Source organism: Hemicordylus capensis, chromosome 7, assembly GCF_027244095.1.
Source record: "Hemicordylus capensis ecotype Gifberg chromosome 7, rHemCap1.1.pri, whole genome shotgun sequence".
NCBI lineage: Eukaryota > Metazoa > Chordata > Lepidosauria > Squamata > Cordylidae > Hemicordylus > Hemicordylus capensis.
Window position 1 is genome coordinate 8,230,867 of NC_069663.1, and position 23,885 is coordinate 8,254,751.

General features: G+C 46.6%; 1 protein-coding gene across 1 annotated transcript in view; it reads right to left on the bottom strand.

Annotated features, from left to right (window-relative positions):
- PSMB2 (proteasome 20S subunit beta 2) overlaps positions 1-21,035 on the bottom strand; it is a 47,535-nt gene extending 26,500 nt beyond the window's left edge. The window contains exons 1-3 of the mRNA XM_053268808.1: positions 20,774-21,035; positions 17,025-17,147; positions 15,686-15,756 (exon numbers count right to left, since the gene is read on the bottom strand). Coding sequence (XP_053124783.1) covers positions 15,686-15,756; positions 17,025-17,147; positions 20,774-20,864 — 285 coding nt within the window. The 5' untranslated portion in view covers positions 20,865-21,035. The remainder of the gene's footprint in view (positions 1-15,685; positions 15,757-17,024; positions 17,148-20,773) is intronic.
- Between the last annotated feature and the right edge of the window lie 2,850 nt (positions 21,036-23,885).

Consider the following 23,885-nt stretch of genomic DNA (forward strand, 5'->3'; position numbering starts at 1 on the left):
ACAAGCCAATTAATTTTCTTTTCCTTTATAGTGGATGGGAACCAACCACAGTGATTTTTTACTGAAGGTTCAAGTTCTTATTACCAACGGGCTATTTTGATTTGATGGCTTTTGCAAGAACAGAGCAGTTTGCTTAGCTATGGAATCAGATAGACAAATTTAAATGGGTATAGGTCATTTATGCAAATTAGTTAGCAGTCAATGGCTTATTTTCTAACGGAAAAGACCCAAGAACACAGATGGCCAAGAGTTGGCCATTCGATCATAGACAACTGACAGATTTCAACCTAATATATTTCTGAAAATGCAGCAATGTAGCAATTCCTAATTTCTGTAATTGCAGCAGCCCATAATTTCTGCAAACTAGATAATCATGATCATCAATATCTAATCATTCTAAAATAGTGTCTTTCTAATTGAACATGGGTGGTATCTTCAAATCAGACGTGGCCTATCAAGACTTAAGTACCCCAAACTATTCCCTTGGGAGGCTAAAACCTTCCCCTGGGACAAGGGGAGGAGAGCTGGTCTTGTGGTAGCAAGTATGAATTGTCCCATTTGCTAAGCAGAGTCTTCCCTGGTTTGCATTTGAATGGGAGGCTACATGTGTGAGCACTGCAAGATATTCCCCTTAGGGAATGGAGCCACTCTGGGAAGAGCATCTAGGTTCCAAGTTCCCTCCCTGGCAGCATCTCCAAGATAGGGCTAAGAGAGATTCCTGCCTGCAACCTTGGAGAAGCTGCTGCCAGTCTGTGGACAATACTGAGCTAGATGGACCTATGGTCTAACTTGGTATAAGGCAGCTTCCTATGTTCCTATGATTATAGAAGTTTGGATTATGGATTAGAATTTGAGAACTTTCCATTTTTGAAAAACTGGAAACTGAACTGCCGTACTAACAGTTTTTACTAGTCCAACTGTTAAAACGTGCTTATGAAAGTCACTCATGGGTGCATCGGCAGGATACAGAACCTGCTAGAAGTATTTCCTAAGTCATACTAAAATAGCAGCCCAGAAATGGAAGCAAGATCTTCAAAGTGACCAGGGCACACCAGTCGTTGGAAATCTGTTTGCAAATCTGGCAAACGAAGAGAGATTCAAAGAGGAAGGAGCCCTCCCCACCCCCGCCCAAGTGGCACGACCGTGGTGTCAAAGTGCACCGTTTGCTGGAGGGTGCTGCCATCTGCAAGAGCGCAACATTTCATCTCCGGTAAACAAACACATCTGCTTCTGCCAGTGTCCTCCCTGCTGCGTGGCCCATCTGGAGCAGGTGAGCTAGAAGGCAAACCCAGGCACTGGGAGGGGGGCAGCGGGGGAAGAAAGGCACAGGCAGGATCAGGCCCCAAGGGACCTGGCACACAGAGGGAGGAGGCAGAGTCCCGCCATGTCGCATCCTGCTAACCCCTCTCTGCCAAGTGGCATGCTAAATTGCCCTCGTTAGTGAGGATGCTCGGAGCCAGCGTCACCTGGCCCATCTGCTGCAAAGGTCACGTGACCCTACAGAGCAATGCTGCTCTTTAAAGGCGGCGGCGGCGGCATTCAGAAATGAGAGGGGATGGGAGAAGGGACCCCACAACTTTCGGGGGGGGGCTGGATCTGGAGGCCTTCCCAATAAGCCAAAAAAATGAAAATCCCAGAAAATCTGTGAAGGAACTGCATCAACATGTATTTGTTCCCCGCACCACCAACAGCTCGGTCCTGAATATGTAAACTGCTTCGTTACATATGCAGAGAAGACCAGATATAAGAGGGTATCTTTCACTCCAGTTAGTCACTTCTGTGCACCACTGAAATCAATGAGACAAGTTCAATAATACTAACGCAAGTCTCACTGTCAATGGGACTGCGGTCATTATGAACTTGGGACATTGTCCACATCTGGCTGGGTTTAGGTCGTTTCGAGTTCAAAGGGGAAAAAAAACCCTGGGTCAATTGATTAGCCACATAGTCAAAGAATGATCAAGTATTTAAAGCATTAATTGTACAGAAATGAAACAAAGGACAAAAATATTAAGTGCCACAAAATAAAGGCTGGGTTTACACCATAACAAGGATCCTGATTAAAAAGTTAACCAGGATTAGTTAGCCCAGAGCCGGTGATTGTGAAAACTCAGAATTTTCAGGCAAGCCTGCTCAAATCACTCCAGTTAACCAGCACTTAGCCACTTAATGGTGCAGCAGGGAAATGACTTGACTAGCAAGCCAGAGGTTGCCAGTTTGAATCCCCGCTGGTATGTTTCCCAGACTATGGGGAACGCCTGTATCGGGGAGCAGTGATATAGGAAGATGCTGAAGGGTATCATCTCATACTGTGTGGGAGATGGCAATGGTAAATAGTGGTGTGCCCGAACCGGTCCGGCGGCCATTCCAAAGAATGGCCGAACTGCCGGACCGGTCCGGCCCTGCCTGGTCCGGGTCCGGGTGGGGGGTATGCCCTTAAGGGCGGGAGGGCTTGCTTAGCCCTCCTGCCTCCTTGCCCCCGCCAGCGCCCGTATTTTCTAGTATAGGGGCGCTGGAAACCAGCCGCCCCCCCCCCCCGCCGCGGCGAAAGTACTCCCAATGCCAGCCCTCCCTCCCTCCCTCCCAGCTAGCTGGCCGCCCGCCCGCCCGCCCACCGTTCACCGGATAGAAAACAAGAGGAGCTCCGGCACAGAGCTCCTCTCGTTTAGAAGGCCTCCGGCAGAATGGTGTTTTGCACGCGCGCGCATGCGCACGCCGCAAAACACGCCGTTCGCCGGAGGCCCGGTCTACCCGCCGGGAAAGGGCCGGGTAGACCGGGCCTCCGATCGCTGGGTAGACCGGGCCTCCGATCGCCGGCACTGGGAGTACTTTCGCCGCGGCGGGGGGGGGGGGGCGGCTGGTTTCCAGCGCCCCTATGCTAGAAAATACGGGCGCTGGCGGGGGCAAGGAGGTGGGAGGGCTAAGCAAGCCCTCCCCGCCCTAAAAACAAGGCCCCCCTTCGGTGCCGGTCCGGACTTCTCCGGAACGTGCACATCACTAATGGTAAACCCCTCCCTGTATTTGACCAAAGACAAGCACAGGGCTCTGTGGTCACCAGGAGTCGAAACTGACTCGATGGCACACTTCACCTTTAACCAGCACTTAACCAGGATAGATAATTAAGATTCAATCCCCCTTCAATCCTGGTTAAAGCCATGACATCTGATCAGGTTTACTTGGAAATTCTGGGTTCTCACAATCAAGTCCACAAGGCTCACTAATCCTGATTAACTTTTTAACCAGAATCCTTGTGATTGTGTGAACCCAGCCAAAGAAAGAAATTAAATTCGACCTTATTGTAATCCATTATTTATACCCCAAAATGCTGTGAACATTCAAACACACACGCTATTCCAAGATTGAACGGCTCTTCTTCTCTTTGCTATGAAGTCCAGAGACTGCCCAAGAAGTTACCAATTCTGCTCTAAGAGAATTAAAGGTGACCAACGCAATTATTAGAGCCAGAACTCAGTGCCTGCTCCTCAATGAGTGAGTGGGCATACGTGCCGTTCTTCAGATGCAGCATTCAAACTGTGTTGGAAGGCATGGGTGAGCTGCATGCTTGTGTGTCCCTCCTTCCCCAAGCACTCTAATCCCCTCCCCACATTGAACAGGTTGCAAGTTTGCCTCCAAACCAGAATAGGTTTGCTCAAACTGCGGCTTCCAATTGTGGTATGGAGGCAAACCATGGTTTGCCCAAACCAGGGAGGGAGGGAGGGAGGGAGGGAGGAGAATATTCACCACTCAACCATACATCCAGACTAACAAAGCCCTTGCACAACATGTTGGATAAGGCACTAGCTAGTTGTGCAGTCTGGAGTGTGCGTTCCAGCCTAGTGTTGCACTAGTGCACAACAAGGTGCGCAACCTGTCATGTGCCCCTACCGGGCCACCTCCACCCGCTAACATTGTAGGGAGCTCTTGGGATGCAACTTGGCTGAGGCAACGGCTTCAAACCACATCTGCTCGGAGAAGGAAGCAACATTAAAGGCTGTATGCAGATGGCATCTTACTCCAGTCTATATCACTAAAACAGCATCCTTGTTCTGCTGGCGGGGATGCAAGAACAAAGGCGCTCTCTTCCATTTATGGTGGGGTTGCCCATATGTGAAAGGCTATTGGTCGCAAATGGTTCATGTACAAGAGGACCTTGTTACTCGTGGATCCAGCAACTGCGGTTTCACATATCTGTAGTCGAGTAATAGGCACCTGACCTCGGTATACACAAGGGGAAAAGTAGGGGCGGGGGCAAATACGTGTATCTGTAGATTGGGAGAGGCCAGAGCGCTGCAGCCATTTTGTGACCCCTTTTCACTTAAAAAAAAAAAAGGCTTGAAAATCATGATTTTCGACCAAAAAATGGCAGAGTGGAGACTTTTGGGGGGCATTGCTGGAACACGGGGGAACCGCAGAGCACAGGAGGTCACTTTATTTGGCGCCCTCCCCTGCCCATTTGAAGCTATTTCCCTGCCCTTTGGAACCTAACCACCAGATTACAATTGCCCCAATTCCTTGGCAGTTCCGGTATCCACTGAGAATAGAACCCCCGCAAATACCGAGTTTTTACTGTAGTTTCTCAGTTGAACTTGATCTTCAGCCTGACCCAGGGTTAGTGTTTATATCAATCTACAAAAGTACTTAACCTCATAAAGAACTAATAACTCTACTGTTACAGAGGAAGCGAAACATTGGAAATCCTCAAAGGTTCTGTCCACTGAAGGTTGATTCAATAGGGTCTGGCAAATCACATTGTCTGAACAGCTAATACATCAAATAGGATTAGCTAGAGAGGCAACAAGACAGGTTTTTGGAAATATGGTGTCGATTTACTGAACATGTCAATAAGGGATAGCTAGTTTTCCTATTTTCCCAGGCTTTTGACTGAAATTTAAATTTTAAGTTTTAACGTGTGTTTTTATCTACTGTGATTTTTATCTGTTTTTATGAATTTTAAATGTTTTTATATTATGCTTTAATTCAACCAACAATCCTTTCTTAACACTGGATTTGCATATAGTCTCAAAAGGCTTTCAACGTCTGGCTTATATTTGGGTTTTCTTGTTATTTGTTCTTTTCTGCTACACAGTCTTTACACATGTGCTAAGTTTGTTGAATATAAAATAAAAATTGGGTGGGGGGACTATTGCAGGAAACTTTTGCATTAGAGCCTAACTTCAGAATTTTGCATAGCTACAGGATTTTCTGAGATGTGGACAACTTTGTTGAGCAAGCAAAACCATGGTTTGCCTAGCATACGCCTGCTCAATTTAGCCACCCCCCGCAGCTGTTCTTGGACTACCACTCCCATAATCCCCAGCTACAGTAGCCAATAGCCAGGGATTATGTATCTATATTTTTATACCGCCTGATAGGTGCGTGTACAAAATTTAAAATATTTAAAAATCAACACAGATTAAAATACACAATACAATAAAAACAATAGAATAAAAATTATTCTATTCTAATTATTAAATAATTTTAAAAATTATTAAAATTCTAATGAAAAGCCTGTGAAAACAGGAGAGTCTTGAGGTTCTTCCTGAAAACAAACAAAGAAGGAGATGCTCTTATTTCAGCAGGGAGCATATTCCAAAGCCCTGGGGCAGCCACAGAGAAGGCCCAGTCCTGAGTCTCCACCAAATGAGCCAGCGGCAACCGTAATCAGATCTCCCCTGGTGGTCTTAACAGGTGACAGGGTTCATGACAAAGAAGGCGCTCTCTTAAATATCCTGGACCCAAGCCATTGAGGGCTTTATAGGAAATAACCAGCACTTTGTATTTTGCCCAGAAACATATTGGCAGCCCATGCAGTTCTTTTAAAATTGGTGTTTTATGGTCCCTTTGGGTTGTCCCAGAGACCAGTTTGGCTGCCACATTCTGTACCAATTGTAGTTTCCAGACTACGTACGAAGGCAGCCCCACATAGAGTGCATTAGAGTAGTCAAGCTTGGAGGTCATCAGCATGTGTACCAGTGTCATTCACCTCTAGACGTAGCTGACATATCAGCCTAAGCTGATAAAAAGCACTCCTGGCCACCACCTCAACCTGAGAAACCAGGGAGAGCTTTGGGTCCAGGAGCACTCCCAAGCTATGTACCTGATCTTTCAGGGGGAGTGTAACCCCATCTAGAACAGGCAGATCTAAACCATCTCTCGGGTCCTGGCCCTCCACAGTCAGTAAGTAAAGTGTGCCATCAAGTCGATTTTTACTTCTGGCACCCAGAGAGCCCTGTGGTTTTCTTTGGTAGAATACAGGAGGGGTTTACCATTGCCTCCTCCCACGCAGTATGAGATGATGCCTTTCAACATCTTCCTATATCACTGCTGTCCAATATAATACCAGCAGGGATTCGAACTGGCAACCTTCTTCTGGTTAGTCAAGCATTTCCCCGCTAAGCCGCTTAAGGTGTCTGCCACAGTCAGTATCTCTGTTTTATTTGGATTCAAATTCAGTTTGTTATCCCTCATCCAGCCCATTACTGCCTCCAGGCAGGCATTTAGGGAAGATATGCCATTTCCTGATGAGGTCGACATGGAGAAGTAGATCTGGGTGTTATTAGCATATTGAGAACACCCAGCATCAAATCTCCTGACGATCTCTCCCAGCGGTTTCATGTAGATGCTAAAAAGCATTGGAGACAATATGGAGGCTTGAGGGACTCCACACTTCAGTTCTCGCTTAGCAGAACAACAGTCTCCACGCGACACCATTTGGAATCTGCCAGAGAGATAGGAGTGGAAACACTGTAGAACGGTACCACCCAATCCCACCTCCTTCAGGCAGTCCAGAAGGATACCATGGATTAAATAAATAAATAAATAAAATACCATGGTTGATGATATCGAAAGCCACAAAGAGATCACAGAGGACCAGCAGAGTCACACTTCCTCTGTCAATAGCCAGTTGGAGATCATCCATCAGGCCAATTAAGGCAGTCTCAACCCCATAGCCCACACGAAAGCCAGTTTGAAATGTGTCTAGATAATCTGTATCATCCAAAACTGCCAGGAGCTGAGAGGCCACCACCCGCTCACCTTGCCTAACCATGGAAGATTAGAAACAGGTTTGTAATTAGCCAACCGAGGGATCCAATGTAGCTTTCTTCAAAATAATAGTAATAGCCTCCCAAAGACCAGAAGGCATCCTGCCCTCCCTCAGAGAAGCATTTATAATATTTATGGGAATTATAGGCCAACATCTGCAGAAGGGCTGAAGTTGAGCAACCCTGTCCTAGCACAACTGAACCAAGACCTAGGCTCCTGCAGGGCTGGGGAGCAAGGAACACCCCCACTCCTTCCTTTGTTGTCAGGTGACACATTAAAAAAGGATTCTGCCCCCTACATCAAGCTTTGTGGAATCTCTGACCAGTGTCAAATTTTGCCAGACGTAGGGTGGTCAACAGACACCCGTCCCAACCCTCACCAGGTTCTTGGGACAACGTGAGTGATGCACCTAGCTTCAGTTGGGATTTAGTATGGGTGTAAGGGTGGGTGGCTATTGAGAGAGCATGTTACTATTTTCCTGCTGGAAGAGGCAGCTGTGGAATCGGCTTCCTTAGTAGTTCCTTGTGACAGGGCCATGGAGAACGCGGTAATTGCTTTCCTGTCTGAACATACGCACGGTTCAGTTTGGTCTGATTTTTACTCAAGGCTCCATGTTCAGCTTTCACAAAAGGAGCTTGTTTGGCTCAGCACATCAAACAGCTTCACTTCATTAAATTGTTTTCGGAGAGAGATTAAGCAGAATCCACACATTTGCATGAGAACTGAAGGCCTTATCTCGGTTTTTAAAAGGGCTTAATTCTTTTCTGCTGTCTTGGGGTGTGAGGGGGGGGGGGAGGCTGTCATTTTAACAAGTCGAGAAGTTAGCAAACACCACTGCCTTTCCAAATCACAGGGCTGCTCAACCTGCAACTCACCAAGTCAAATGCAAAGATCTACTCCTGGTTCCCCACCCCGCCACTCAGGTCTGCAAAAATACAAATTTGGGGGTGGGGGGGGAGAGCACATGACATGACACAATAGATGGTGAGGGGCTGCATTTGGCTTGGTGGATCACATTATGCAGGCCTGGCCTAACAGCTACATGTAAATCCCTTAATAGCTCAAGACAGGTAAAGCAATGAAAGGCAGAAAACAAAGAGTTATTGCACTTGTGATGGCAAGGTTAACCATGAACATCAACGGTCTGGGAGAAGCTGGAAAGTCAGAGATGGACGAAAAAAACCACAAGGGAAAGGGACAGACAGCAGTATTGAGAGGCATCGTGCCTCTGAGGCTGGAGGTGGCCCAGAGCCCCCAGACTAGCAGCCATTGATAGACCTGTCCTCATTATCGTTCATCAGTATACAGAGTGACTCGTGTTACATTCAATAGCAGTTAGATTTGTACTCTGCATTTTTCAAGGGTACAGACCCTATGCTAAATGGCTTGGGACCGGGTTACTTGAGAGAGTGCCTTGCCCTATTGCGTAATCATAACACCCATTTATGGAATAGCCTCCCCAGTGAGTTTCGCCTGGTTTCATCACTTTGTTCTTTTAGATGCCAGGTAAAGACCTTTTTGTTCACCCAGGCCTTTTAAATCCCGTGTTTAAAAAAATGTTTTAAATTCCATGTTTCTAAATTCGGCTTTTCAGATTTGATCTGATTTTTAACTAATTTTAAAATGAGTTTTTAATGCTGCTTTCTATTTTATTTTGTTTTCACCTTTTTTTGTCTGTTATGATTTAATATGTGTTTTTATTGTATGTATTAGTCCTCTGTTGTGAGCTGCCCAGAGAATAATTTGTTACGGGGCGGCTAACAAATAAATGATTAATTATTATTATGGCCTAAAATGAATGAACATGAAGATACAGTGGGCTGGTTCTCGCAAGCAGAACTGGGCTGGAAGGAGCATCCAGAAAGGCTCCAAGGCCTGTGCTGAACATTCCTGTTCTGAGGCCCAAAGGCAGGCATGTGTCAGCAAACATCGAAGCTGGAAGAGGGGTGGAGTGATTGTTTGCTAGCCTCCCCATGGGTAGGACGGTGGCAGCCAACCCCAATTGTGTACTCAGCACTGTATCGAGGGTGGAGGAAAGGCACATCCCTCCCCATCCTCCCCATAGAGAGGCTAGCAGACCATCCTATCCCCCTCCTCCTCCCTCGATGTTTGCTGACATACAACTGTTTCCCTGGTGCACACACAGCTCCAAAAGGTCAGCCTGGATGCCCCTCCTACCCACTTGCCAGTCCTGAGAACAAGCCCAGTTATTCACACAAACGCATGTAAACAACCACAAGCGTTTGCAGACAAGAGGACATGGGAACAGCACCAGAGAGAGCATACATAAGGGATGAGGTGGAAAGAATAAGAAAAATGGCCTCCCATGGTCTACAGCAGGGCTCCTCAACTGCAGGCCTCCAACTTTTTTGGGACAACCGCGCCCAGCATCCCCTGCCCACAGTGACCAACGGTTAAGGATGATATGGGAGTTGTTGGCCAACTTTTGCAGAAGAGCCGAAGCTGAGCAGCCCTGACCGACAGATTAGGTAACCAGGCTGGGTTGTGTTCACTGGATTGGTCAAACCATCCACTGCAGGCCTCTAGTTACAGACAAACCGGGGATACATGTATGCACACTGGATGCCAGTTAGCAACATATGACTGAATGAGACGGTAAAGAAGCAGTCGCTCCCGGGACTGTGCCTTCCTCATGGTCGGCAGGAACAAGGTGCTTCTAATTCCACCTGCGATACTTTTCACCCTAGTATCAGAATCGGAGAATCGCCGCCAGTTTCTGCTACCCTTGAATATACAACCAAGTTAATCCCATATTGACAGCCCTTCAGCAAAAGGTGTAATGTTATCACGGCATTAAACAATTGGAATTCTCCACAAAGGAAGCCCAGATCTGAAAAAGCGTATAAATATTTTCACCGCCTTTGGTGAAACATGCTGCAACTTCTCAATACCTCGCAGGTATTGTGAGATATTATGGCCCCGGACATAAGCAAGGTTATGCCTATCAGCTTTAGGGTCTACACTCTGTCCAAAGCGCTACGTCGGGGTTCCCCTCCGGTGGCCCTCCAGATGGGGCCAAACTACAACTTCCATCATCCCCAGACACAATAAATGGTAACTGGGGATGATGGGAGTTGTAGTTTAGCAATGCCAGGAGTGCCCCCAGTTGGGAACCCCTGTGCTAAGTGATGTAACTGGGCCAATCCAAGTCCACTAATTTATTTGGAACAAGAAGACGAGGCACCATACAAGTGGAGGCCAGGAAGGTCATTATGCAGTGTTGTCTGCAGATTTAAGAAGAGCAACACAGAATGACACTCCCAGTCAACAACTGGCAGAACATCCTGCCAACAGAATTTTGCAATCTCCCAGTAACTCCATCACGGGCTAGCCAATTTCAACCACAGGCTAAGATAGACACGCAGGCAAGGGCATGCTTCCTAGTTGGCAACACAGTTAATGTAAGAAATGTCACGCCACTGCAGACCATTCAAGCCCAAAGGCACCCTTGGAAGTTCACAAGGAGGAATACTGTAAGACATTCTACTTAGGCGATGGGGCTGTAGCTCAGTGGTAAAGCACCTGCTTGCAGGCAGAAGTCCCAGGTTCAATCCCTGGCAGCATCCGCATGTAGGGATGGGCAAGACTCCTACCTTGGAGCAAACTTGGAGAGCTGTTGCCAGTCAGAGTTGGCGGCACTGAGCCAGAAGGACTAATGGTCTGACTCAGTATAAGGCAGCTTCCTATGGGGAGGAGAGCTGGTCCTGTGGTAGCGAGCATGAGTTGCACAGGGTCTGCCCTTGGTTTGCATTTGGACGGGTGACCACATGTGAGCACTGTCTGCTGTAAGGTATCCCCCTTAGGGGATGGGGCTACAGCTCAGTGGTAGAACATTCTGAAAATGCAGAAGGTCCCAGGTTCAAGCCCTGGCAGTCAGCATCTCCAGGTAGGACTAGGAAAGATTCCTGCCTGAAACCTTGGAGAGTTACCGCCAGCCAGTGTAGACAATACTGAACCAGCTGGACCAGTGGTTTGAGCTGGTAAAAGGCAGCTTCCTAGAGAATGACGGTGACGGCTTCCCACTTGTCTCCAGTATCTGTTACTCAGAGGTATCATCTCGGCACAAAAAAGGCTTCATGCACACTTCCACTGTGGCCCTCAACATCAAGCAAGCAGCATCCCCTGGTCCTGCAGACCACGTACAACAAAGACCCATTATCTGCTATGCACGGAACGGCTTTTTATGGACGTGTCAGTCTGCAGTTAAGAATGAGAGAGTCCCAACTGAACCCGTGGCAATGAACGCAGCATTCTCCATATACCTGAAGGGCTGCCACACAGGAGAGGAGGGAGACTTGTTCTCTGCTGCGCCAGTGGGCAGGAACGCATCTAATGGGCTTAAGTTACAGCCGGGCAGATTCCGGCTCAACAGGAGGAGAGACTGAATGGAAAGAGCAGCCCGACAACAGAGCCAGTTACCAGTGGGCGGGCTTTTCCTCACAGGAGGACTTCGAGCAGAGGGTGGGCAGCCATCTCTCAGGGATGCTCTGGCTTTGAAGTCCTGCATGGAATATTAGGCTGGCCTAGATCAGGGGTGGGCCAACTTGGCCCTCCAGCTGTTGTGGAACTACAACTCCCAACATCCCCAGCCATAAGAAGCTGGGGCTGGGGATGAAGGGAGATTTAGTTCAAGTACAGCTGGAAGGCCAAGTTGGCCTACCCCCGGTCCAGATGGCCTCTTCACACTCTGCAATTCGAGTTAAGCACTGGAAGCAACTGAACCTAACACGGAAGCTACCAGTGGGATTTTGACTGTCGTCGTAATCGAAGTTAGGAACAGAGGAAGCTGCCTTATACCAAGTCAGACCATTGGTCCATCTAGCTCAGTACTGCTTACCCAGACTGGCAGTGGCTTGGTAGGGCCCTGCCCTTTCTCCTTACCTCCCATGATCTGGGCTTGCCTCTCTCTATGCATGAGCCCTGAGAGGGCAAAGCTAGTCAAAGCAAGCCAACATTAAACAACGAGAGCAGATTCAGACATCACACAAGACTACAGTTAGGACAAACCAAGTCCAAACCTTGGGTTCGGACTGCCTGCCTGAAATAAGCCACAGTTTGTTGACCAACGCACATTTACACTTACAAACCTAACCACAGAGAGGCAAAATAAACCATGTTTCTGCGTGGTGTCTGACAACCCACAGAGCGCTGTCAGTCTCATCATGCACATAGTTCTTTATAGCATGGAAGGTGGCCTCTGACTAGGGAATGAAAATTGACCTGCAACCAATAGAGATGTGCACGAACCGCTGGCACACTTGAACCGTTGAACGGGTTCGGCTTTGAACCAGGGCACCAACTTTGGTTCATGCACATCTCTAGCAAGCAACCACTCTGAAGTGCCAGCCATGTTGATTTTGAAACTAATCTGATATTAAAGAATCCTTTAAAGCAATTCCAGTGTGGCTGGAGAACAGATCTTGCAGTAGCAAGAATGAATTGTCCCTTTGCTACACAGGTTTCACCTTGGTTTGCATTTGGATGGGTGACTACACGTGGGCACTGTCCGCTGCAAGGAATTCCCCTTAGGTGATGGGGCTGTAGCTCAGTGGGAGAGCATCTACTTGCATGAAGAAGATCCAAGGTTCAGTCCCCAGCACTGCTGGCAGCATCTCCAAGCACAGCTGGGAAGGACTCCTGCCTGAAACCTGGAGAGCTGCTGCCAGTCAGTGTTGACAATACTGAGCTAATTAAACCAATTGTCTGACTCAATTTAAGGCACCTTCCTACATTCCTAATGACAGAAGTCAGCTATGGTTACTCTGTGTCAAAGACAGAGATATAAGATTCCTGGAAAAATTCTCTTTTTAAAAAAGTTTGATGAAAATTGCAATATACTTATTAAACCTTGTTTGTTTTTAAAAAAAGATGCTGGAACCGGCAAATCATGGTCTGTCTACAACAGGGCTGCTTAAATTCGGCTCCTTGCAGATGTTGGCCTACAATTCCTATAATCCCTGGCTATTGGCTACTGTGGCTAGGGATTATGGGAGTTGTAGTTCAAAAACAGCTGGAGGGGGCTAAGATGAGAAGGTCTTGGAGAGGAGAGCTGGTCTTGTAGTAGCAAGCATGACTTGTCCCCATAGCTAAGTAGGGTCTGCCCTGGTTGCATCTGAATGGGAGACTTGATATGTGAGCACTGCAAGATATTCCCCTCAGGGGATGGAGACGCTCTGGGAAGAGCAGAAGGTTTCAAGTTCCCTCCCTGGCCTCTCCAAGATAGGGCTAAGAGAGATTCCTGCCTGCAACCTTGGAGAAGCCGCTGCCAGTCTGTGAAGACAATACTGAGCTAGATAGACCAATGGTCTGACTCAGTATATGGCAGTTTCCTATGTTCCTAAGGTCTGTTCTACAATAACCTTAATTCTGCACCACAAAAGGTGAAATTATATATATATATATATATATACACACACATACTGCTAGACCCAGCCAGGCAGTTTTTATGTAATGCCACAGCCCTTGGAGCAAAAAGCCAATACCAGAAAAGCCAAAACCAGATCCCCAAAGACCGAGCAGTGCGACCCTAACACCAACCACGCTCAAAAAGCACCTTTTGTTTCTGAAGAAGAGGCAGACTTGGCCGGTCACATGCCATTTCCATTTTTAATAGGCATTTTCAGCCTGCAGCACTCAGTCATGTGTATGCACATGTCTGTCTTTTTTTTTTTTAAGAGAAACAAAAGGATCAAACAAGATTTGCATCAGAAAGAACTGAAAAAATATTGCTGCGAAAAGGAACTGCATGAGAAAAAAGGGCGAGAACACAAATGCAGTCTTTGCTTTTGTGCAGAGATCTGAGTAGCTGCAATTGTTTTTGGCCCGAAGTAGGTGCAGAGCAGTGGCTGTGAGCTTGAGTTGGAAATCGGGACCTACAGATCTGAATACCGCCTCTGCCATCACCCCACGAGGCACTATTAGGCAAGGAACTGTCTCCTAGCCTCAGCCACATCCATATACATCAGCAATACGAGGACAGTATTGTTCTACTCTACAGGAATGTTCTAGCAACTACGACAAGACCATAGGCTGGTTAATGCAATCTTTAAGAGGGTTGGGCAAGTGTCCTATCCAAGTTTGGGTGCTGTGTGCACCCATTTCGCGTGATTGTGCGATTTTCAAAAACAAGATGGGGCAGGGGAAGTGATCATCTGCGAGGCTCCCATTGGGTAGGTGGGCTTTCCCTCCTAAATCATTAAACATTTGGGCACAGCTACTGAGCAGGATGAACCCCTCCAACCCAGCGGGAGTCTCACAATGACTTGCCCACTGCATGTTGGTTTTTTTTTAAGAACACTTGATGATCACAAAACAGGAGCATGCACAGCTCCCAAATATGGATAGGACACATGCCCTATTTGATTAAAGATTGTGTGAACTAGCCTAGTGCATGTTAAGCACTTTTAACATTTAAATGCATGAGATGCTAAGTTATCATTCTGCAGAGCTTCCAAGGAAGTACAGGAAAGAAAGAGGCATTACAGACTACGGCACCAACCACAACATCACCTTCCTGAGAGAACTGACTCTTTTTTTAAAAAAATCCAGCCATTTCCCACTGTGCTGACCTCTGAACAGTACTGCACTTTTCAAAGTGCTGGGAGGGCCCTTTAAGAAACATGGAGCCCTCTCTTAAGAGCTCAAGGAGGAAAGCACTGGCAAGGGCTACACTTCTTAGCACTCTGCACATGCCTTCTGAGATGGCGCAGGGGCTCAAGAGGGCTCCGTTTCTCTTAAAGGAGCACCCTGATGCTGGGCAAACACAGCACTACATGGTGATAATGTTCGCCTTTGCATGGACTGTCGGGGGACCATGCAGGTTTTCAGCTTCGGCTGAAAACTCCACACAGACCCAATAAACAATAGTCAAGGAGCTGCACTAGGTTGATGGGGGCCACCACTAGGTGGACCAATCATCCAACTCAAGATAAGGCAGGTTCATAAAGTTTAAGCTTGGGAATAGTATTAACATAGTACATACATGCTATATGCGAGGAGGGCTGATCTTGTGGTAGCAAGTATGAATTGTATCCTTTGCAAAGCAGGGTCCACCCTGGTTTCCATTCAAATGGGAGACTACATGTGAACACTGTAAGACATTCCCCTTAGGGGATGGGGCCATTCTGGGAAGAGCATCTGCATGCTTGTGTGCAGAAGGTTCCAAGTTCCCTCCCTGGCAGCATCTCCAAGATAGGGCTGAGAGAGACTCCTGCCTGCAACCTTGGAGAAGCTGCTGCCAGTCTGTGAAGACAATACTGAGCTAGATGAACCAAGGGTCTGACTCAGTAGAAGGCAGCTTCCTACATTCCCATCCAGGGAGAGGGAGGCATTTTCAATCCAAAAGAGCACAACCACAACTGTGGCAATTTAAGAACATTCCCAAAAGACACACATGCTCTCATTCTTCTAAAGAGACATGGCCTTAATGCCTGCGATTTGTCGCCAAAAGGAAATGCAGCCCTCAAACACTCCTCCTGGAAGCTTGGCCAGTCTTGCACTAGGAAACAATATCCAAGGGTCTTTAAAAGTAATTGCTGAACACGTATAATAAAAGCCAGGAAGACATCATTGTGCAGACATGAAAAACTCACTCAAGTCCAGCCTGCACAAGTGGCCTTACCCTGCTCCGCAGATAGTCAGCCAGATTTCGACGTGTGAAGTTGGCAGCTGCAGTCGGAGACAGCTCATATCCTGCCATTAAAAACACACACACACACACACACACACACGTTCACAAAATTATAAGGGTGAATGGAAAGGCATTCTAGGGTATTGCTTATACTGTTATGGCAATTTCTTCAGCTTGCATTTGATTTATTGCATAAATAGGAAACACAGGACAGAGAAACGCCAGGCTCGTGAGGTCAGGACTGGAAGCATCCTGCAACAGATGTGCAGACATCTCAGCAGTCCTACCATACGGGAAGGAGAGCTGGTCTTGCAAGCATGAATTGTCCCCTTTGCTAATCAGTGTCCAACTTGACTTACAATTGGATGGGGAACTACAAGCATTCCCTGTAACGGGGATTCCCAGATGTTATTGAATACAGGTCCCAGCATCCTTAGCTGCATTAGCCTTTGGCTGGGGATGATGGGAGTTGTTGTTAACAACATCTGGAATTCCTGTTACAGGGGACACTACATGCAAGAACTGTCAGATATTCCACTTATGAGGTGGTGCCATAGCTCAGTGGAAGAGCATCTGCACCCTTGGCATCTCCAGGTAAGACTGGAAGATTCCTGCCTGAAACCTTGGAGGGCTGCTGCCAGTCAGTGCAGACAATACTGAGCTAGAAGGACTAATAGAAGGACCCATGAAAACCAGACATTCCAAATGGATCTGATCATAAAAACAGGGAAGAGGGAGCAGGGTTTCAAGGCACCATGGAATGCTAATAGAGCCAGTCTGATGTGATGGAACTATACCTTCTCAGACTGTGGGTGGGAGGACTGCATCTTTGAACACATGCCTCAGTAAAGGACTCCCTGCCTTTAGAAAGATAGTATTTCAGGACTAGAACAGAAATTCTTTCCCTGAAGTACTAGATTTCTAACAGCAGGGAAGCTTGGTTTTGTTGTTCTTGAACTACCTACAATTTGCAGTGGTCCATTCATGTAGACTAGCTCTTAGAGACTCCAAAAGAAGTGGAGAAAGGCAAAGCATCAAAATTTCAAAATTGACCCATTGCCTCCCCACCCCGGCATTGTCATTCAGAACTAGAGAGAAAACATAGTACAACAGTTGGGACACAGAATCAGGGGCATACTCTCTGTTGACAGGCTGAACCAAGATGCAGACCAGGTCAGGACGAGTAGGCATCTCACTGATCTGATCTAATGGCACATCTAGTGGTTTTGTATGGACAACTTTGATAAGTGTATGGCTCATCGCTGTGGAATTCCACACCCCTCCACCTCCAGGTAACATGTGCAAGTGACTGGTACTAGTCTCCACTCACCGTTCCTCATCTTGTAGAGCTGGACATTTTTCTGGATGTATTCTGCAAACTGGACCGTGTCTCCAGCCTCCCCAACGCAAAGAAGCAAAATTTTCTCACTCATCTTGAACATCTTGTCATGGTCTAGGTCAGCAGAGGGGAAGGAGAAGAGGAATACATGCCACAGTTAGAAGCACAAAAAAGGTACCATAATTTATTTATTTTTAAGTCAAGAGACAGAAGGGTAGAGTCTTCTAATTTATTCTTTCCTCTCCCACATAGAGTTTTGGTTTCTTATGGAAAAATACAACTGTAAGTGAGCCTTTTTAGTCAGGCCTTTGGTCAATGAATGGCTCCCCTCCAGTCCTTTGAGAGATGGTTATAGCCATGCTGATTGGTGCATTTTTAATTAAATTTTGTGATGGTTTTAAGTTTGTTGTTCACCAGCCTGGAGACCAAGGATGAAAGGCAATATATACGTGTAAATAAAATAAATATTTATGAAGATCCACATTCTCACAACTGCTATCTACATTGAAGGTTTGTGTAATATATGAAAATACTTAAATTTTCTAAAGTTATCCATTAAAAGGCAGATCGTTGCCTTGATAAAGTTGATCAGAGAAAGAGAAAAAGGTCTGAAAGCACCAACTACCATTTAGGAATGTGCTAAAAATAACTTAGGGTGGAATACTTAAGTGGCATTTTCTTCTGGAACTAAAATTTCAGAACACAGGTGTTTTGCGGAAGGAAAATCAAGCAAATCTCCATTATGCCATCAAATTAGTAGAAACATACTACGTGAATGATATTTATCCTGCAGTCTTATCTTATCCTCAGCCGGAATTAATTTGATGAGAGATGTAAAAAATATATTCTAGGGGCAACTTGTGTCTCTGGGAAAAGTAGCTTTTTCTATTTTCAGTCTAAATCTCCATATCAGAATTTCACTTTCATTTTCTATTTACAAAATACTGCTGAATAATCTTCCCTGGAAGACATGTTTAAAAAGCTTCTGATATGTCCCAATCCTTTAATAGGATTAGCAAAGTATTTTGCAGTTGTTAAAATACTTCAAAAAACTTCTGTGCTTGAGAGTTTAGAACCAGCTTCACTGGCATCTGTTTATGACAAGAAGCAAATCGGGGAAAATGCCAAGGGCATCTTTATCGCTAGTTTTCAAGAATAGAAGGTGAGCCGCCTCATGAGAGTGCCGATAGCTGATGCTGCTCCTTTGCCTCTGGATTGGGCCGGGGGCAAAGTGTCACAAAGGGAGCACAATTCAGTGGTACGGCACAAGCTTTACATGCAGATTCAATCCCTGCCACCTGATTCAGGATAAGGCAATCCCATATGTTCCTACTCCTGTGTTGCTTAAAATAATACCCTCTTACTTCACACGTGATTGGAGTCAATCTGTGCTTAAAGACATGGATCTGCCAGCAACATGGGTAGCTTGGCACCAAGCAGGCATACTTAGATGCTGGCCTGCAGCACCAAGGTTGGGTGCACCTGGTCATTTTTAGTATACAATTTTATACTAGTCATTTTAGTATAAAGACAAGAACTGGCAAAGTCTAATGGCTAGTGTGCCAGATTAGGGCTTGGGAGGCCCAGGTTCAAATCCCCACTCAGGGAAACTCTTATGAACATAGGAAGCTGCCTTATAGCGAGTCAGACCACTGGTCCATTTAGCTCAGGGTTGCTCAACTTCAGCCCTCCTGCAGATGTTGTCCTATAATCCCCAAAATTCCTGGCTATTGGCCACTGTGGCTGGGAATTATGGGAGTTGTAGTTCAAAAACAGCTGAGAGGCCTAAGCTGAGCAGGTCTGACCTAGCTCAACATTGTCTACACTAACTGGCAGCAGCTCTCCAAGGTTTCAAGGAGTCCCTCCCAACCCTACCTGGAGATGATGCCAGGGACTGAACTAGAGATCTTCATGCAAACAGATGCACTACTGCTGAGCTAAGGTACCAACCGCTAAGGGGAATATCTTACAGCAGACAGCACACATATGTAGTCAGCCATCCAAATGCAAACCAAGGCAGATTCTGCATAGCAGAGGGAACATTTCATGCTCATTACTGCAGGGCCAGCTCTTCTCCCCAACTCTTGCCCAGTCTAACCCATCCTGCAGGGTTGTTGTGAAGATACAGGTTCCTTGGGCAGCACATGTTATTCCCATCATTTATCCTCATGACTACCCTGTATGGTGGGTTACACTCAGATAAAGTTAGTGGACCAAGATTACCCAGTGAGTAGGCAGGGCTATTGTGAGGATAAACATTCCTTGGGTGGCATAAATGGTCTTATCCCCCTACCCCACCACCATTTTATCCTATGAGTCGAAATAGAAGATGCATTTATCTTGTAGAGTTGACAAAGTCTTATTCTGAGCTACTTCTGAGTTGCAGAACTTTTTTGTCTGGGTTGTCTTTAAGCACAAACAGGCTGGAATGGGGTTAATCTTTGAGACAACCCCTACAACTGCTCTCATATGTTAGCATCTAGGTTCCTCTGCTTATGGTCAGGGCAATCATTCTATTTTTGTGAAAGTGCTCAACCATTTGCTTGGCTACAAGCAAACCCACTTCTCTTGAGATCATGAGGCTGTAGTGAGATTCCATCAGGAACTGATGGCATGTGCTTATTTTTATACTTATAAAAGTATAAAAATCCTGCTCTTCGAGCCCAGAGCAGTGCATATGGTTATGTTTGTGTGACTGACATTACTATTGGGGTAGGGGTGAACTGCAAGGCCCCTTCCAACTACACAGCCCTACTCAGGCATTGTGTTCAGTAAATGCATGATCTTTGTACAGTGTACATACACACAGTTATGTTCAATGTATGTTATCCGTGGTCTGCATTTGAAGGGACATGTATCCAGTTCACTTTGAAAATGAACACATGCACAGTCATTCACACAAAAAGCTGTACATGTGTACAAATGTCTGCCTCTACACACACACACACACACCACCCCATGGATAGAACCATAGCTCAATGGTAGATCATCTGCTTTGCATACAGAAAGTCCCAGGTTCAAGCCCTGTAACTCCAGGTAGAACTGGGGGAAACTCCCGTCTGAAACTCTGGAAAGCTGCTGTCAGTCTGAGTAGACAACACTGACCCAGATGGACCAATGGTCTGACTCAGTATAAAGCAGCTTTTTCCATAACGCGATGTCTGAATAAAGCTTGTCATTCTATTGGACCCCCTGGTCCAGCTTCTTACACCTCCTTGCCCAGGACATTGTTCCCTCCCGCCTTCAACTAACTCTTTCCCCTTCTCTGTGTCTTCCTACACCACCATCACCAAATCCTTTCAATTTTATTAACCACCAGCTCTCAACATCCAAAAATAATATCCTAAAAGGCGGTTTTTGACACAACACACACAAAAATTATAACACCCTCAAACATATACTACCCTAACCCAAGACATATCCTACCTACCATACATGGAAAAGGAAGAGAAAAAGGACTAAACTAAAAAAAGAATAAGCTAAAGCAGGGTCTCCTAGATCTCGTTGGGCTATAACTCCCATCACTCCCAGCCATAAGGCCCTGGTGGAAGGGGATGATGGGAGTTGTAGTCCAACAAGATCTGGGGACCCACGTTTGAGAAACCCAGATCCAAAGAAAACCCAGGCGCCTAAGCTAAGCAAGAAGAAACGGCTTGTGGGCCTCCTACTCCTCCCAGCCCCTTTCTTGCTGCGCCTGCCTCTCTCTTCCCTGCAGTCCTAACAGGAGCTCAGCGACTGACCGCGCTTCATGTGGACGATGCTGGAGGCGGCGATAGTGTCGGCGGCCACCAGCACGAAGTCTGGGCCTTGAATGCCGATGAGGTACTCCATGAGGGCCTCCGAGGGACAGGCAACTAGCGGCGCAACAACGAGACTTCAGGACAGCCGGAGCGGGAAGCGCGCCGCAATGACACAGCGGCGACGAGCAGGCGGAGGAAGCCGGCAGCGCGACGCGGCGCAGGGGGATGACGCCACACTCATGCAGCCCCAAGTATCATCTCGCGAGGATTGGGAGGACGTCTCGGGTTGGAAAGAGGGGAAGGGGAGGATCGGTCGGCGGCGCACGTGATCAGCCTTTGGCCCCGCCCACTGCTGGTTCTCGAATCTCGTCTCGCCTCTCGCGCGCGGGTTTCGCAATGTGCGCAGATCTTAGATGGCTTGTCAAATATGATGTGTTTTTCTTGCTAGTCATCTCTGGTAGCCACCTCTTAAAATTCCTTTATTTAATGAAGCCTTTGGCCAGCTGTAGGGTGGTTTGATTGTTGTTATTGCTGTTTCCAGTTATTTTTTGACTGTTTTCATTGTTGGGTTTTTTACTGTGTTAAAAACTTGTAAACCGCCACGAGACTTTGGTTTGGTTTTTTAAAGTGGGATAAAAATGAAATAAATATGTCAGTCATGTTTATTTACGGTCATGGACCAAAATTTAAAGCATACCTAATAATACACATATGATATAATAGTAATATATACAGAGATCCAATATTATCTCATCCTAATCATCCTAAATATTACTCGGTTACATTTTTCTTTAAGTAAAGCAGGGGGTTCCCAACCTGTAGTACTCCATAGGAAGATGCCACATACTAGATAGACCATTGGTCTATCTAGCTCAGTATTCTGGCAGCGGCTTCTCCAGGGTTGCAGGCAGGAATCTCTCTCAGCCCTCTCTTGGAGATGCTGCCAGGGAGGGAACTTGGAACCTTCTGCTCTTCCCAGAGTGGCTCCATCCCCTGAGGGGAATATCTTCCAGTGCTCACTCATCAAGTCTCCCATTCATATGCAACCAGGGTGGACCCTGCTTAGCTAGGGGGACAATTCATGCTTGCTACCACAAGACCAGCTCTCCTCCCCTGAACTACAACTCCCATCACCACCAAGCCCCAGCTACAGTTTATTGTGGCTGGGGCTGATGGGAGTTGCAGTTCAGCGACTTCTGGAGTACCACAGGTTGGGAACCCCTGAACTAAAACCATGATCAACACGTACATTTTGTAGCTACAAACCAGGAGTGAACCACTTGTGTCTGCCTGCAGATGTTGAACTACAACTCCCATCATCCCTGACTGTCGGTTGGCCACTATGGTAGGGGATGATGGGAGTTGTCCAGCAACAGCTGGTGGGCCAAAGTTTTGCAGCTCTGAAATTAACAGTACACTTGTGGAGGGGAGGGCTCACCCTCCTCTTGGTCCCCTGAAGAAAGCCCAATACTCTATGCTTGGAGACAGTTTCTCTAGAATGTCGGTTCCTCAGAGGAGGGCTGCGGCTGTGGTGTCTTGCTGATGGGCTGCTTGGAAGCATGTGGCTGGCCGCTATGGGTAGAAGGATTGCCACTAGCCCTCCAGGACTGGCCTGTGGAGTCTCGAAGAACTGGTGTCAGTCTCCAAATGACTTTTGAAAGCAATTCTGAGTGTTTTAATAGCTTGATAAAGGAAAGGAAAGGTTAGGGACATAGAGACATCTCAAGCGAGTAGTTTGTGATGATGTCATCCACCCCAGTTCAAGATGGCGGGCGTGTGAACGTTTAAGGCTGAAGTGGGCTAACTTGAGAGGATGGTAATTATCAATTAAGATTATAGTGAAAGGAAAGTAGGCAGATTAGTTCTTTCCAGAACAACTTATTGCTTGTGTAGTGGATTTTCCAAACAATCGCTTAATCTAGTCCGCAATTAGTCCGGAAAATAGAGGTTTTTCTGTATTTGAAGCCGCCCTTGTAAACCGCCCAGACAACTTGCGTTTTGGGCGGTATAAAAATGTGATGAATAAAATATAAATAAATAAATAATGATATATATATATATATCCCTTTCAATCCAAGAGTGCCTCATTATAAGACTACCAGTTAATTTAATCCTGGGAGTTGCCCATAAATAAGCAGATTCATGAGAGTAGAACAGATAGACCGCTGCTCGACACCACTCTGCCATAGTTGTTGTTGTTGTGCCGTCAAGTTGGTGTCAACTCTTGGCGACCACAGAACCCTGTGGTTTTCAGAATACTGTGGGAAATAATTTGGGGTGCGGGGAGTATCCAGGAATAGGTTTTGGCCAGAGTTGGCAACCCTAGAGCAGGGTTGCTTTTCTCTGGAATGGCTTCCTGTCATTCGTGCAGTTATTACAGAACATCCAAAAGAAGTTTCTGGCAGACTGTTTCATTCCACCATTTCCCTGGCTGTCCTTCAGTCTCTCCCACCCCCGCTTCTGACCTAATTAATGACAATTTCTCAGGCTTGCATTGGACTGGCTCTATTGATTTGCTTGCATTTCCACCTTCGTATCCCTTCCCCCATTACATTTCCACATTGCATCCTGATGATGTGAATAAAATAAACAAACGCTTGCCACTCAGAAGCGAACATGCAGTAATACATTGGTCCCACTTATAGCCCTCATCTGTAAGGAGAGTTGAGCTGGGAAGCGGAGACCTCTTGCCAAGTTCATCTTTTACTTTAAGAGAGATGGGGTAGCTCATGGCTAGGAGGGAAGCTCTGTAGTTCTGTGGTACAGCACCTGCTTTGCATGCCAAAGGGCCAGGTTTAATTCCTGGCGTCTTCAGGTACGGCTGGGAATGACACCTTCAGCCATCCTTCAGGTTTTGGTCTATAATTCCCATCATCTCTGGCTGTTGGCTGGGGATGAGGGGAGATGTAGCTGAAAAACAGCTGGGGGGCCAAGGTTGTGCAGCCCTGGTGTAGACAATACCGAGCTAGATGGACCAATGGTCTCAGTTAATCCTCATGGTCACATTGGAAACTGCCTTATACTGAATCAGACCACTGGTTCATCTAGCTCAGTCACGACTACTCTGAGCTGCAACTCTCCAGAGTTTCAGGTGTGTATTTCCCTGCCTTAC